The 16115-nt window shown below is 36.6% G+C and overlaps 4 protein-coding genes across 4 annotated transcripts in view; 1 reads left to right on the forward strand and 3 right to left on the reverse strand.

Annotated features, from left to right (window-relative positions):
* LOC111461214 (bystin) overlaps window positions 1–3017 on the reverse strand; it is a 4701-nt gene extending 1684 nt beyond the window's left edge. The window contains exons 1-6 of the mRNA XM_023104728.1: window positions 2587–3017; window positions 2352–2478; window positions 2203–2254; window positions 1789–2116; window positions 805–884; window positions 630–677 (exon numbers count right to left, since the gene is read on the reverse strand). Coding sequence (XP_022960496.1) covers window positions 630–677; window positions 805–884; window positions 1789–2116; window positions 2203–2254; window positions 2352–2478; window positions 2587–2898 — 947 coding nt within the window. The 5' untranslated portion in view covers window positions 2899–3017. The remainder of the gene's footprint in view (window positions 1–629; window positions 678–804; window positions 885–1788; window positions 2117–2202; window positions 2255–2351; window positions 2479–2586) is intronic.
* Window positions 3018–3702: 685 nt separating this feature from the next.
* LOC111460630 (histone H3-like centromeric protein HTR12) lies at window positions 3703–9010 on the reverse strand. The gene is made up of 7 exons (XM_023103837.1): window positions 8839–9010; window positions 8630–8670; window positions 6742–6781; window positions 6515–6639; window positions 5654–5728; window positions 5130–5205; window positions 3703–4191 (listed from the first exon to the last, which is right to left on the reverse strand). Exons 1-7 carry the CDS (start codon window positions 8888–8890, stop codon window positions 4136–4138), a joined length of 465 nt encoding a protein of 154 aa, XP_022959605.1. The 5' UTR covers window positions 8891–9010; the 3' UTR covers window positions 3703–4135.
* Window positions 9011–11717: 2707 nt separating this feature from the next.
* Window positions 11718–13650, forward strand: LOC111461117 (protein WHAT'S THIS FACTOR 1 homolog). The gene has a single exon (XM_023104604.1). The coding sequence runs from the start codon at window positions 11906–11908 to the stop codon at window positions 13445–13447; it is 1542 nt and encodes a 513-aa protein (XP_022960372.1). The 5' UTR covers window positions 11718–11905; the 3' UTR covers window positions 13448–13650.
* A 462-nt stretch (window positions 13651–14112) lies between these two features.
* Window positions 14113–15604, reverse strand: LOC111460607 (abscisic acid receptor PYL9). Its single transcript, XM_023103805.1, has 3 exons — window positions 15402–15604; window positions 14996–15214; window positions 14113–14715 (listed from the first exon to the last, which is right to left on the reverse strand). Exons 1-3 carry the CDS (start codon window positions 15498–15500, stop codon window positions 14488–14490), a joined length of 546 nt encoding a protein of 181 aa, XP_022959573.1. The 5' UTR covers window positions 15501–15604; the 3' UTR covers window positions 14113–14487.
* Window positions 15605–16115: the final 511 nt, after the last annotated feature.

Raw genomic sequence — 16115 nt, forward strand, 5'->3', positions numbered from 1 at the left:
AGATATACGACTCTTTATCCTAAGAAAAAATCTATATAATTTAAAATCTAGGTGCTCTGATACCAATATGTCACAACCCAAATTTTAAGGGTTCAAAACTCAAATAGAAACTAAAATTGAGAGTGAAAATAAATAAAAGTAAAAGTAAATTAATATAAAATAATAAAATGTTGTAAAATTAATATGAGATCGAGAAAACCACACAACATTAAATATAAAATAAAATAAAATTATAAGACGGTGTTGTTCAAATTTATCCAAATAGAAAAAAAAATGTTTGGGATACAATTACAAAAAAAAAAAAAAAAAAAAAAAAAGAATTTCATCAGTAATCCAAAATGTACAAAAATACTGGCAAAGACATGACACTTCCCCCCAATCAAAAGAACAGAATATTGCCATCACCCTTCCCGCATCCCCCCAAACAACCACCAAGGATATTATTAGTGGCATAATTGTAAATACTTAGTAGGTTGATTATAGTGAATGGTGTACATACATGGAGGACGTTGGGGTTTGAGAAGTAGACATAATTTTGGATATTAGTCCATGGTGGATTTTCAGAGAGAAATAGCTATTGAAATTTGTAATTATGAACAATATCACTACCATGAGTTCACAATTAATACCTCGTTGTACCACAATATTCCATCTCTGCGAGCTTGAATAATGCAACACTGCAAAAAGAAGACAAATCCAAACCCTTCAATTAAACAACTCTGTATAAAGCATTTCTTGTTTTTGTCTGTGTACCTGATCTCGGGAAATAAAATTTTAAAATTGATACTAAAGTTACTAACTTGCCTTGAATGAAGCACGGGAATCGTAACCTTTTCGATAATGCTTCCAATTATCACTGCCTCCCTCAGACTACAAGTGCCAGACTGTAGAAAGAAAGAACCAAGGTTTCATTAGAGTACCATAAATTAAAAAAAAAGCAATAAAATTAAGAGCTCTACACATTGCTGAGGTATCACTTTCAATATACACTATACAGTGAGAATCAAGGTAAAGTGGAGAAAGCAAAAGGAGTTGAAGACTGTAGACCCATAAGTTCAGTGGCCAGTGTGGACAAAATAATAGCAAAAGTAAGCACAGAAGGATTAAAAATGGTATAAATGGAGACAAATCATTGACCCAATAATCTGTGGATAAAGAATAAGGGGAAGACTATGAATTATAAGAATGAAAGGATGGGCGTATATGGTACAATATTTTCCATCTTCCTCAATGGAAGACCGAGAGGTAGAATAAAGCTTCATGAAATTAAGACAAGGGGATCCATTGGCTCCCTTTCTATTTTAACTAATTTTTATTGAGCAGAATTTTAAAAAATGAACATCCAATGGAAATATTCAAGGTTTCTTGGTGTGCACTGGTGTTTCTCTTGTATCCCATCGCCAATTTGTAGATAATACAAATGATTTTTTGCTACAATAAAAAGAAAATTATTGAAAATTCAAGGCATATACTACTAAAAACTTGAAAAATTCCATTGAGATCAAGGAAAAACTGGGAAAAAACCCCATCATCCCCATTATTAATCATCATTCTTGATTATCCCTTTTTATAATTTAATAGTGCCCAAAACATCAGAAGATTCTAAAGCTCATGAGCAATAGCTATATCTAATAGGGCAAGAGCCTTCATATCTAGATTGATTCAAACCTTCCCATGATAAAATTTAATATCCTAACATAAGCTACTTCAGAATGAATATGAAAGTAGGAACCAAAATTCATGAAGAAATATAATGGACATGAGATGTCATGGTTAGGAATTACATACCTCACAAAGAGGAAGCAAAATCCCTTTGAAGAAGGCAGTGGGTTTATAAAGGGACTTTTTCAATGCTTGATACAAAGCAAAGTGTAACCGCTTATTCTTCTGAATGTCTTTCCTTACAGCTGGAAGCAAAACAAGCTTATAGAATTTCTCCACCTTTTTTACTCCCAAATTGGATGCAAAAATTCTAGTGGCCTGAAACATTGCATTTGGTGACCAATTTTCAGGCTCAGTTAAATATAAAACTTCCTCCCAGAGCGGCATGGAAGGGATGCGTTTGAAAGCTTTGGGTACTTTCCCAGCCATATATTTGTTGAGAGATTTTCCCACTCTGCATGAAGTTTTTCGATTTAGCTCAAACATATATCCCAGCTTTCTTTTTCTAAATAACAACAAGAAAATTGACATATTTTATACCCTTTGTATAAGTCTATGACTGAGGTATCTAATTTTGGCAGAGGCCGTGTACCTGCATTAGCAAACAACAATGGCAATAGAATCACAACATGAATCAACTATTATAAAACGTATCACCAAACTGAAACTTCACTAAAACATATCTGAACCTGAAGAGACGATAGCATCGTTTTCTTTGATTTTCGTCACGATAAGATCAGCAAGAGTACGTTGTGGCCCTACATCCTTTGATAAAAAAGCTTCCACTAATCGCTCATCTTCCTCAGCAATGTCCTCCTGATACAGAAGATAATTTGGAGGGGAAAAAAAAAACAATTGAAATCCGATAAACAAAGACGTAAAGCACGTTATATCAAATTCTTAGATTGGCGAACGCTACGCTACCTCCTCATAAGTACCAATTTGAGTTTGAGTTTCAGAGAATCCAGTAAAATCATCAATGTCATCCTCATCATCCTTGGGAACCTCTTCATCAGGAAGCTCAAAGAAAGGATTGGCGTTTTGATTCCTAGTTTCAATTTCATTTTCTTTCTGCTGAATACGAGCTTCTCTAAATATCTTGGAGCTCATTCCAGAAGATAAAAGCGTCTCATCCTCTTGATGATGGCGCTTTCTTGCTTTCGAATGCTTCGGCACAAGTTCGTTTTCCGTTAGAAAAGGCTGCGGGTTTCGCAGCCTCCTCTTATTCGGCGCCATGAAATAGGAAGTTGTAGACGAAGTGCGGGTTTCGTAGCGTTGGCTATGGCGGCGACAGCTTCGCGGGAGAATTGTGGAAGGGCGGAGACGGCTTCGGGAGAATTGTGGAAGGCCGGCGAGGGATTAAGGAAGGGTTTAGGTTACTTATATGGTGTACATTCAACCCGGAAACCCAACAACCCGGACCAACCCAACCCGAGTTTGGTTGGTTTGGATTAGCATTTCGGGTAGGGTTGGGTTAACCCGAACTAAATCCGTTCGGTTTCAGTTTTGTGGGACAAAACCTTCGGGTTGACCCGAGCCAAATAAAAGTATATAAATATCTACACGAAATTCTCGAAATTACTGGGTTTGTCAGAGTGGTTCTGTGGCTTGACTATTAACACTTGTGCTCGGGTTCGACGCCAGACTATAGAGTTGTAATTAGTTAGAATTTTTTCCTTATTTTAAAAATTGATTGGTAATATATTTCATCAAGATTTGGTTAATATATTCATGAATTTTTTATTGACATTTCCGAAAATTTTAAGCCTCAACATTTCGAACCTTAAATACTATTTGTATGAATTTTTTTAAATTTTGAATTGATATTTCCGAAAATTCTAAATCTCGACATTTCGAGCATCGATGTTTCGAACCTTGAGTACTATTGAGTTATTTACGTATAATCCAAAAAGTTACCATAGTAAAAAAACACAGATTAAAAAGATGTTTTAACCCCACCCGTGTAAAAAGACAACATGCAGAGAGGAACCAAAAATTCAAACAAAAAGGAACACGAACAAATAAAACACACAAAGATAGTTTTGCCTCAACAAAATATGGTATTCATTGAAACGTTATAATCACAAATTTACTCTAATCAACTCGAGCATAGCTCAATAGAATAAAATACGAATTACCATATCAAAGATTGATGGTTCAGTCATTTACCTTACGATCGTTGAACTTAAAGTCACAAATTACCTACAGAAGTTCGCCCGTTCGTCATCTTGAAAATGCAGTCAGTATGGAGGCAACGGTCATATCAAAGCTGAATGGATACTAATATCTATGTCAAATAGCTAACACAAACTCCAAGTTTTGGGGAACTCTGGTCCAGTCTACTGCCTAATTTCAACATATGGATGCACAGTGACTACTAGCAATGAACTACTGGAATTCTATCGTACGAACTAATGTGGTGGCGATGTCGGTGTAAGCTACAATGGCTCGTCTTTCTAATGAACAGATCTTCTTACCATGGCCTCCCTTTCCCTCCTAACCGGCGTGCCAGTTCAAAATCCTTTTTCACTGAATGGAAAGAACAAAGGAAATGGATAACATTTAGAGGATCAATACGTACAATTTGAACGATGACAGAAGATGATATCTAATGAGGAAGCCACTGGGAACCTAACAGAGTTCATAATCATGTTAAACTATTTACGAAAAGCAAGAAGCATGACAAGTTCAAAACGAGTTAAATTAACCAGGCTAACAATCCATAATCATTTCTTAACACATAGGAACCAGTTCGAAGAAGTATACGACGTCGAGCAACAAAAAGTGAACTATCTTAGTCCATATGCTTGCTTAGAAAATTTGTTTTCTGAGATGACAAGTTCAAAATGAGTTGAAAAGAAATTTATTCCATACTAACCAGGCTAACAATCCACAATCATTTCTTAACATACGAACCCGTTCGAAGAAGCTTACGACGTCGAGCAACAAGAAGTGAACTATCTTAGTCCATATGCTTGCTTAGAAAAGTTGATCATGTTGAGCATGACAAGTTCAAAATGAATTGAAAAGAAATTTATTCCATACTAACCAGGCTAACAATCCACAATCATTTCTTAACATAGGAACCAGTTCGAAGAAGCATACGACGTCGAGCAACAAGAAGTGAAATATCTTAGTCCATATGCTTGCTTAGAAAATTTGTTCTTTGAGCATGACAAGTTCAAAATGAGCTGAAAAGAAACTTATTCCATACTGACCAGGCTAACAATCCACAATCATTTCTTAACATAGGAACCAATTTGAAGAAGCATACGACGTCGAGCAAACAAAAGTATATTTTTACTATATTATAGTGACTCATGCAGTCTGGCCTCAACCACGCTATATGTTTCGATAGTATTGCTTTTCCTAAGAAGAATCTACTTGTAGCATAACGGTAATATCATCGAAAACGAGTAAGGTGAAAGCTGGTGCAGTGTGTAGGACACTGTTAATGATCGACTTACTGATTGTTACACGCTTCGCATGAATAGCACATAGCATTGTATCTTCAAATAGATGAACCAAAAAATCTTCTGCGGCCTACAAATGAGAGAAATGCAAGAAGTTTAATGGTACAAATTTACTTGATCTTAAGAAAATATAACCAAAAGCAAAAATACAATCAGCCTGCAGTAAAACCTGAATCAGGTAAAAAATCTTAGTAAATTTCAGAATTAAACAAGAGCTAGAGAGAAAACACACACATTCATACAACAAACTAACAAAGAACATTCTCATAAAGGAAGCTCATGTTCAGAAATCTTAGTAAATTTCAGCAACAACTCTTGTAAATTTTAGAACATACTTAACAGATAGTAAAAGGTACTGTCAACAAACTGCTAGACATGATAAATTTGCAAGTTGCAACAAGTTTTTAAAAAAATGAGCTTCAAATTCCCAAAGCTATTGCCATAAATAGTGTGGCTCAATCAAGAAAGTCATAGAAAATAAGGCTCAATCAAGCAAACAATAGAAAATAAGCAATTACTTCTTGAAGAGCTATTAAAGCTTCAGCTTGCCAACGTGTAACCTGCGGAGCCAACTGGTAGCTTACTTCTTTCACCTACAAAGGTTTTAAATATCACCATCAAGTGATCAAATTTCAACAGCAATACATGTTAAGTAATTAGAAAACAAGTAATATGTTCTTTCTCCTTAAAAACTGAAAACTAACAGAGCTCCATTTGAGGACAAAGGATATTTTGTTGCAAACGGGTTGTAATGCAATAGTGTAGAACATTTGGCTAGAGAGAAGAATTTTGTAAACGGCGGGTCGGCGGGGGTTAAGAAGATTTCAATGCCAATCCATCATTTCAAATTCTATGTTTTCTTCATATTTTTCACATCATGATTCGTTTCATGAGACAACCATGTGATCCTCCGATATTTTCATATCAAGAAAGTCATAGAATTTTGGCTCCTGTAATGTTAGGAATCACGACCCTCCATAATGGTATGATATTACCTACTTTGAGCACAAGCTCTCGTGGCTTTGTTTTTGGCTTCCCCAACCGGCCTCATACCAATGGAGATGTATTCCTTCCGATAAACCCATGATCAACCTCTTAATTAGCCGATGTGGACTCCTCTTCCAACAGTCCATGTAATTTTGTAGTTAACCCCTTCTTGATTGAAGTTATATTTTCATCCAAAAGAAACAGTCATATATATGCATAAAGTAAACTCTTATAAAAAGACTACATGCACCAAGGCTACGGTTATGGCAAAGAAGAAGACATCTCAATATAAACAAGAGGAAAACTTCTGGCTCCTTAATCAATTAGTGAAAACTTTAATTCAAGGGTGTCCTTGCATTCAAATAAACAAAAGGAGGAAAAAAAGAACCCACTGCGCGGATGAAATTGCTGGCTGGAATTAGCAGATTCCATGATTTCTGGAGTTGTCGAATTTCCCTTAACGCCACTGTCCCTGGTCTGAAGCGTCTTTTTTTTCCCGTTGTTCTTGATAGTGGACCTAAATTAAAGGAATAAGCCAGTTGAAGAAGCATATGCAAGAACATCGCTATCATCAAAATCAAATTGTTCTTGATTAAAAAGCCTGAATAAAAGAACTCACTCTGAGTTTGCCTCCCACTTTGTGTTCTTCCACTAAGTGGCTATCAATTTGCAGAAACAACTATTAATTAGCCAATTATACAAAAATAAATTGCACCAAAGTATTCCAAGCAAACCAAGATCACAAAAATTATTTTGAATGTACAAATATAAAGCTCTCTACAACCATAGGCTTTAAAACAAAACTTGTAGCAACTTCCAAACCCTGTTTGGGAAAGGCACAACTGTGAGATCCTACGTCCGTGGGGAGGAGAACAAAGCATTCTTGATAAGTGTGTGGAAGCCTCTCCCTACCAGACTCGTTTCAAAAACCTTGAGGGGAAGTCCGAAAGGGAAAACCCAAAGAGGACAATATCTGCTAGCGGTGGGTTTGGGCTGTTACAACAACTGCTTGAGAAGTTCTTTTCCTCGTATACTCTGGCACTGCTATAGCAAAAATTCTTTTCCATATGTACTCTAGCACATCTACAGAAAATGCATCAGCCAATATACTTTAGTGGAAAATTGAGGAGAGGACTTCCTTTCCTATTAGGGAATCCCTCTAGTCCAATTGATTGTTGTAGACATAAGAGGTCCACAAATCAAATCCAAATTGCTATATGCAACCAAGACTCCGAGATCATGGGTTGCAAACGTTACATCTTCGTAGTTAGAAACCAACTAGGCAATGTACTGTCACGTACATAGTTCGTAGACGTTCAAAGGGTCTACTTTCTACTTAAAACACATAAGAAGACAATTATCTCTCCTTTCAAACCACTTGGCCTTATATACTATTCATCAGTAGTAACCACCTCTATATAGTAACTTATATGTACCCTTTGATAAGTAAAACATATAGAGTTTAAAAACTATTCAATGAGATAGCCATAATATAGCTGACGTTGGATATGAACTTTAAAAAAATTATGTCCCTTGATAACTTTTGGATACAAAATTGAAGTACTTTTGCAATTTTTCTCTCCTAAATCTAGCAGTACAAAACTATTGATCACAATGTGGCAATCTCCTCTAAAAATTTCTCAAATTGGAGGTATCAAAACCTTGTCACAAGCTCAACTATTGATCACAATGTGGCAATCTCCTCTAAAAATTTCTCAAATTGGAGGTATAAAAACCTTGTCACAAGCTCACATCGCCTGCTAGTATCCGAAAACCTAACCAAACGACATACTAAGCCCTTCATTGTAGAAATGGTATGTATCATAATCATAGGATACCCAAGCTCTAAATGCTAAGCCCTTTCACCATCCATGAATGACTTGATAGGTGGAGCAACATCTACAAAGTAATTTGCTAAGCACATATGCGCTGAAATCTCATCGAAGAACAATCGCTAAGCGAAGCCGATAGTGCTAAACTTGAAATGCAAGAAGGTTACTTAGTTTTGCCACTTAATCTCTCCTTTTGTCACATTTTTTCAATAGGAAATTGGGTTTTCATTGAGAAAAATGAAAAATGTACCTACAAGAAACGACTTCAATTCAAAAGAACCAAAACTAGCTCATAAGTACAAAAGGCCTTAGCCACCAAAGCCTACAATGAGACAAAGGATCTATAAAAGGTCTATAATTTCTCTCGAGCAAAAAATGAAAGAATCACACATTTGCTACATCAAACAGTGGCAAAAATCGACAGGACAAAGATTTGATAAGTTATTCCCTCATTCCACTGTTTTCTCAGCAAGATACAAAGAAAGATTCATGCAATGGCAACATTCTCATCTTCCAAAATTCTTAAGTCATCGTATCAGCTAAAACCAGACTTCACAAACCCATACACTGAAATTTTCCTAACATCTTTTCCATCATACATAATCAAACAACATAAAAATGGTGCAAACATTCACGAAATGCTAAACATTGTCACAAATTACGGGAAAGTGATACCGTCGACGGCGCAGCTGAGGAAGACGGTGAAGCTCCGGCAACTAAGATTTTACCAAAAAAAAAAAAAAACAAGCTGTAAGAAGAAGGGAAAAGAAAAGGCAAATGCAAAAGCAAAAACATTTCCATGAACAAAATCATTACGAACCCAAAAAAACCCCATGAATGAAAACGGGAAGTAAATCCAAATTACTGTGTGTGGCAGAGAGAACCTGATGGCTTGCGATTAGAGTTCCGTTGGGTTGGATGCTTCGCTCGCGCCATTGATTCAAAATTAAGAGCAGTAGCGCGAGAATGAGGAGCAGGCAGAAAGGAATTGGAGCTCTGCGCTGTTTCAATTTGGGGGCAATACTGCCCGCTTTCAAAAAGGGTCAACTAAAACACAACTTCCCGCTATTATTTTTAGCGTTTTAAAAAAAGTTTTATTAATATTCTAAATTTTTTAGTTTTTTTTTTTTTAATTTCAAAATTTTAATAATTCAATAAATAAATAAATATATTTATTATCGACAGCAGGGTTATGAAAATCTACGAGAAGCAACCGACCGTATTGTCTGCATCAACTGCCATTTAGCTAATAAGCCCATGGATATCGAGGTTCCACAAACGGTACTTCCTGATACTGTTTTTGAAGCAGTTGTTCGAATTTCTTGTGATATGCAACCTTGCGAACGGGAAAAAGGGGGTTTGAATGGGGGCTGTTCTTCTTTTAAGTTTGAATCAGCTCCGATTGTATTTTTTTTTAAAGAAAATATGGGCAATCTGTCTTTTCAGAGCTATCGTCTCACTTAAAAAAATATTCTTGTAAAAGTGTCCGTTCCTGGTCAGAAATATAATGAAATCATTTTTTGTAACACCCGCTCTTCGTCAACGCGATTAACAGGAGTTACCATCGACAACAAATAACAAACTCATATCCAATCATAAAACTCAAAATATTTAAAACAAGTACTTTTAACAACTTAAAATGACCAAAGTAAATTCTTGACAACGAAAAACATAATTACATAAACAGACCCAGACATGGATTCCTAGTAGTCCCTAGCCCGCTGGTCTCGTTCTCGGTTGACCTGCATCATCTAAATCTGGAAAGAAAAGTTATAATAATTTTGATGAGTAATTGATTACTCAGTAAGTAGCTAGCTTATCATTCAAGAGTTCATAACTAATCTTTCCCGGTGTTTTTAAGTTTTATTCATCATTGACTCCTAGTTTTCCTACTAGGGTCATCTGTTCGTTAATGAGGTATCTCAACTACCTCCAGCTAGGTTACTGACTCTCTTTCATATACCAACGGTCTGGCGGCCTGTTTATCTCATATACCAACGGTCAGGAGTACTCATGCTCCCTGACTTAGCACACAGCACGTTGGCCAGGAACTCCGCGGGAATTAGTAGACTATCATACTCATATAAATAAGTCATAGCTCAACAACCAATAAGCATATCTAGAGTCATAACCTTTTCATTAACATGCATAACATACTCACAGTTACTGCATGCTTTCATACATATATCATGTTCAACACATAGAACATTCTGACAAGTATTTATATCATGCTTACATCACAGGCAAGCAGTCACAATATACAATAAACACTCAATATCATCAAAGCTTATCATAACATTCTAAGCTCTTAATCAGGTAAACAACACACTCACATGTTGTAAAACAAGTTAAGAACTAGTTCATAGATCGATACGTTACTTACTTGGTTTCGAACTCATTTTCCCCCTTGAATGTACGTTTAATAGTATTTCAACACAATTCCTTCCTATTAGCCTATATTTTATCAATTTCAACATAAATATAGACCAATTTTGATAGGACAGGTCAAAAGGAGTCGAACGGGACAAACCGGGAGCCAAAATACCTGCTCACGCGCCAACACAAGGTCAGGATTCGTTTCTCACGCGCCTGATCCGCGCACAATCGCACTTCCACTCGCGGCCTCCCACGCGCCTCGCATGTCCTTCACGCGCTCGTCTTCAACCTCTCCTCCCTGCAATTTTTTTTTTCAATCTTTTTCCTTTAATACCCGTTGTGTCCCGAAGCAAAAATTTCATTTCTACAGCTCGAATTTCGTGCTGATTTCTTCTACAACTTTATAGATCTCCTAACTACGGTTCTAACAAGCCTTATTTCATAATTTATTATGCAGTATGAATCAAGATATCGAGATTTAAAGGTTCGGTGATATGGGTTTTTCGTTACCTTCGAATCACCGTCCGATTCAGCTCGTGGTCGTATCCCCTTCCTCAAAGGATTCCTCAGCAACAACCCCTCTTCCTTTACCCTCGATTGATGTCCAATTTTTAAGCAACCAAAACTCGAATTCTCAAAAATTTCCTCCTCTGTTTTCTGGGTTTTTCGCTAATCACTATTATTCGTTTTTCTTCCCTTTTTAAAACCTAATCAAGGCCCTAATACGCTTCCACATCCTCTAATAATCCACTCATCAATCCCACGCCTCCAGCCTACGCGTCCGCCGCCCCTCATCCCTCTTTACAGCAGCTGCTTCGATTTTTTTTAATTATTATTATTATTATTATTATTATTATCATCATCATCATCAAACACACAACAAATAAATACAAAATACATATTATCATTATTTTAGATTGTTACACTTTTTCTACTCTTTTCCCGAACCCTGTGACTAAGAAAGATGTTCACTTCTTAAAATATCCCGCAGGCGGGAACAGGAATATTTCAAAAATACCCATAAACCTTATCCTCATCAAACTTTCAATTTTTCTCTCCTTTATAATTTTTTATTTATTTTGTTATATATATATATATATATATATATTCAATTTTGTAAATTAAAATAAGTAATTAAAAAAATTATAATTTAGTTAATAATTCGAGGATGAAAAATAAATATAATTTTCAAAAATAGAAAATAATCAACCCTTAACTATATAGACATGAAATTTAATTTTATATTTAAAAGAGAATAATTAAATTTATAATTAAAAAAACCTTTAAATTAGCGAAAGATACTAAATTTATAGTGTTAAAATATTTATTTTAAAATAATATTTAAAAAAAAAAAATTATTTGTTGAAAAAGAAAAAATTAAGAAGTGGATATACACATATCGTTGTTGCCCGGTTGCGCCCATGAAAAAATCTCTGCGACTTTGAAGAGAGGGGTTTCTCCTTCAAGATAAACCCTAATCGGTTCCTTTCAATTCGCTCGAGCTGAGCAGGTGAGTTAATCTTTGTTGTTCTTCTTTATTTCTTGTCTCATAGAATCAACTGATAGCTCCAGTTTATGGATTCCATGGTACTTTTTTATTCGCCCAAAGCTTCGTTATCCATGTCCATACCTTTCGTTCTTCCGCATAGAGGTTATTTCTTTGAGAATCCTTCTTTGTCTGTTAAATCGGAATTTTGGGGGAAGAACTTGGATTTGCGGCACAGAAATGATGGTTTTTCCGGTAGTGATTTAAGAAAATCTCGTGTTCCTTTTCAACCGATTAGAGCTATTGTGAAACGGAGGAAAGAGCTTCCGTTCGATAATGTTATACAGAGGGATAAGAAGCTGAAGTTAGTTATGAGGATTAGGAAGATTCTAGTTCAACATCCTGATAGAGTTATGTCGCTTAAGGAACTAGGTAAATTCAGGAGAGATTTGGGTCTGGAGAAAAAGAGGAGGCTAATTGCTTTGTTGAAGAAGTTCCCTGCAGTGTTTGAGGTTGTGGAAGAAGGGGCATTTTCGTTGAAAGTCAAGTTAACGGCGGAGGCCGAAAGGTTATATTTGGAGGAGTTGAAGATCAGGAATGAGATGGAAGGCTTGTTGGTTATGAAGCTGAGGAAGCTACTGATGATGTCGGTTGATAAACGAATATTGTTGGAGAAGATTGCTCATTTGAGGACTGATTTCGGTCTTCCTTTAGAGTTTCGTGAAACGATTTGTCACGGTTATCCTCAGTACTTTAGAGTTGTAGCAACGGGGCGTGGTCCAGCCCTCGAATTGACTCACTGGGATCCTGAACTTGCAGTTTCTGCATCAGAGTTGGCAGAAGAGGAAAACCGAGCTATAGAGTTGGAAGAGAAGAATTTGATTATTGACCGACCGCTGAAGTTTAATCGTGTGAGGCTACCCAAGGGGCTTAACGTCTCAAAGAGTGAAATGAGGAGAATTTGTCAGTTTAGGGACATTCCTTACATCTCTCCCTATTCTGATTTCTCGGGGCTTAAGGCAGGTACGCCCGAGAAAGAGAAACACGCTTGCGGGGTTGTTCATGAGATTTTAAGCCTCACACTTGAGAAGAGAACTCTAGTGGATCATCTCACTCATTTTCGAGAAGAGTTTAGATTCTCGCAGCAGTTGAGGGGGATGTTAATAAGGCATCCCGATATGTTTTACGTCTCACTGAAGGGGGATAGAGATTCGGTCTTCCTCAGAGAAGCATATCGTAATTCTCAGTTGATCGACAAAGATCGGTTACTAATCATAAAGGAGAAACTCCGAGCTCTTGTTGCTGTTCCTCGAATCCGAGGCAGAGGAGCACTCAAAAACGACACAGATGGGGGAGACGATCAGCCAGATTATATGAGTGGTGATGAGTCATCTGATATCGATAACCTTTTGGACGATGATGATGAATTTGACGACAATGAGGATGGAGCTTTTGAGGATAATTGGAGTGATGAAGAAGATGATACCCCACCGAGTTTCAATGGAGATCGAGATGGCGAATCCATAAATATTGAAGCAAGGAAGCAAAGGCAGGTCGATAACTCGCAAAAGCTCGATCAGAGTCTTCTTTCTCCCGTATTACCCGATGGACGGCCCCGAGAAAGATGGTGAGAGGTATAAACTTGTCTATTTTGTAGTACACTCCTAGAAATCCTTAGGGACTGGATTCATGAATGTGCTCTGCTGTGCAGTAACTATGGTTTCTGTTCAAAAATACCAATGAAAGCTTTTCTCAAATCACGTTTAAGTCAAATAGATAAGAGAACGAGATACTGTACAAGTCCTTTAGTTTTAGCTCAAGATCCCAAGTTTTCGAGCCTCGAGTAGTAATGGTTGGATTATGGATATATCGCTCGTTAATGCTTACTATATAATTTGGTTGTTTTACTCGAATTTTTGTTAAAAGAAAAAAAAAACAATTCCCTTAATACCATCTACGCCGAATCGAAAGATTTGTCCTTTCTCAACCTCACCACTTTCACCTATCATAGGTTTCTGAACCGACCTATAATTCTTTTTAGAGGAACAAAGTTTACCATTTATCTTAAACTTCCCGTTCAACCAACTCTTTCTATACAATCAACGTTAAGTTTCAAGTTTAATCCATTTGATTTTCATATAGGTTTCGTTTGTGTCGAGTTTCCATGTCTTTCATCACTCAAATCATGTAGAATCACATTCTCATTACTAATGAGACCAGATAATATATTCCAGAAAATCTAACTTTAACCATAAGTTCTTCCCCGAATAAGATAGATGCATCATAAGTAATTGGGTTAGCATCTCAAAGTTCATATTATATACATAACACCTCAAGTATCCATACACTGACCAAAGCATTTCTATACTATAACACCTCAAGTATCCATATACTAACCGAAGACATTTCTATACTATCCATATATATCTATATCTATGACGATAGTATATCCATATATATCTATATCTATGACAATGAAAGCAAAATAGAACTCCACGTCTTTGGGAGTTCCACCGACCCACAAGAACAAAAACATGAGATACTATCCTAGAATTGAGGTAATATATGAAAACAAAATCAGAAGAGGATACTGGGCGAGTCTCCAATGAGATGACAAATCCATAGTAACAGAAAAATCGATTGGAAAGGCTTTCCTCCATTTTGTTCTTGCTTATATACAATATTGAGGAATCGGTTCGGCTGCATCCTGCAGCACAGCCATCCTCTCGGAGACGTCGGCCAGTGATCTGAGGTTGCAGGTTATTAAGGAATGGACAAAGAAACATGTCTCCTCCTTCGTGTTCCCCTCGGGCACATCCATGACAAATGAATCGACTACCAATGTTCCCGGCCTTCCATCGATGATTTCGGGATGGACAGTGATAATCGAAGCATAGTTCTGCAAAGAATTCAGAATCTCTCAAGCATATTAATTTTCAGATGTTCTCAACTTGTTACATAACTTGCATTAGGATTTGAAGTATCAGTGATAATCGAGTTTATACTAGAAAAGAAGATCATGTGTTTGAGAACCAGCAATATCAATTCCTTCTCAATTATCTTTAGCACTTACTCGTCAATTCCTTCTCAGTTCAACAGGGGAGTTTAGAACATCTACCAAACAAATTTATGAAAAGCAACCGCTAAAAGAAGAAATTAAGAACAAAAGAGAGCAATACCTTGAGCCTGTGATCACCACCAACAATCTTGACACCAAGAATATGTTCATCATCATCAAGAAGCTCCAACCTCTCAGTGCTGGTAGTAGCAGGAAGCCCAGATTTAACATTAACTTCTCTAAGACTCCCAATTCCAAGGTTATCGCCTCTAACCACACACCGACTCACGAAAGGCTTGTACCTCTGCGGCCGATCGAAGCTCCTCACCAACGACCATACCTAACAAATCAACAACAAAATTTAGAAACAAATCACGTTTTCATTTTCCTTGATCGAAAATGAAATAGTTGACAGAAATTGGGGGAAGTGCTGAATCTACGACCTAAAACACAAATCTAGGAATAAGGATGGGAAAGAAACAGAAACAAATTGAAATTGAGATGAAAAAGACGGAGGATCGACGTACGAGGTGAACAGGAGCTTTGATGTGCTTGAAAACGGCGGAGGAGCACTGGTTGCCTGCCGGATTATGTCTGTGGTGGCTCTGAATGTACTGCGACTCCATGGATTTGGGTTGAAGATGATAACGAGAAAAATGGGTGAAGGAGAAGGTTGAAGAAGCAGAGAAGTATGACTTTTTTCGCTTACCCAATGCTCTGCCGACAAATTCCCCCCCTTTCCTTTTATTATTTATTATCTTATTTAATTTCATATTTAAATTATATAAATTTTTAAATTTATATTTGAAAATATTTTTAATTTGAATTAACTTATTGATGTAGATCATTTCATTCTTCAAGAAAATTTCGTTTTTTTAGTTTAAATGAATTCAATAAAAGAGTTTGAGGTCGGGATATTTTCTTATTTGGGATCGCGTGCGGTCTTCTATTGCATCTACGTCTACGACTCTTGTAATAAAAAGTTTTCATCTAAGAATTCGATATTACTTCATTTAGGTAAAGCATGACGGTGATCTCAACTTCGATAGCGGCAAGCATTGGAATATAAATTTTTTTTTTTTATCTAAGCATTAAGATTTTACCTTATATGGGTGGGGACAGGACATGACCATAGGTGGTGAGATGGAAATAGATGGAACAATAAAGATTTAGTGGTGCCACGTGTTTGATTATTTATTGCCACGTGATGTTCAAAATCTACGTGGAGGAAGGTAGTTAGG

Source organism: Cucurbita moschata, unplaced genomic scaffold, assembly GCF_002738365.1.
Source record: "Cucurbita moschata cultivar Rifu unplaced genomic scaffold, Cmos_1.0 Cmo_Scf00024, whole genome shotgun sequence".
NCBI lineage: Eukaryota > Viridiplantae > Streptophyta > Magnoliopsida > Cucurbitales > Cucurbitaceae > Cucurbita > Cucurbita moschata.

Bases quoted from the DNA above. Each gene is read 5' to 3' on its own strand.
- LOC111461117 (XM_023104604.1), top strand. From the start codon at position 11,906: ATGGATTCCATGGTACTTTTTTATTCGCCCAAAGCTTCGTTATCCATG.
- LOC111460630 (XM_023103837.1), bottom strand. From the start codon at position 8,890: ATGGCGCGAGCGAAGCATCCAACCCAACGGAACTCTAATCGCAAGCCA. The intron at 8,671-8,838 runs GTTCTCTCTGCC...GTAAAATCTTAG, and splicing joins CTCTAATCGCAAGCCATCAG to TTGCCGGAGCTTCACCGTCT. The intron at 6,782-8,629 runs GTATCACTTTCC...GCAAATTGATAG, and splicing joins CCTCAGCTGCGCCGTCGACG to CCACTTAGTGGAAGAACACA.
- LOC111460607 (XM_023103805.1), bottom strand. From the start codon at position 15,500: ATGGAGTCGCAGTACATTCAGAGCCACCACAGACATAATCCGGCAGGC. The intron at 15,215-15,401 runs GTACGTCGATCC...TTGATTTGTTAG, and splicing joins TCAAAGCTCCTGTTCACCTC to GTATGGTCGTTGGTGAGGAG. The intron at 14,716-14,995 runs GTATTGCTCTCT...AATTCTTTGCAG, and splicing joins GTGGTGATCACAGGCTCAAG to AACTATGCTTCGATTATCAC.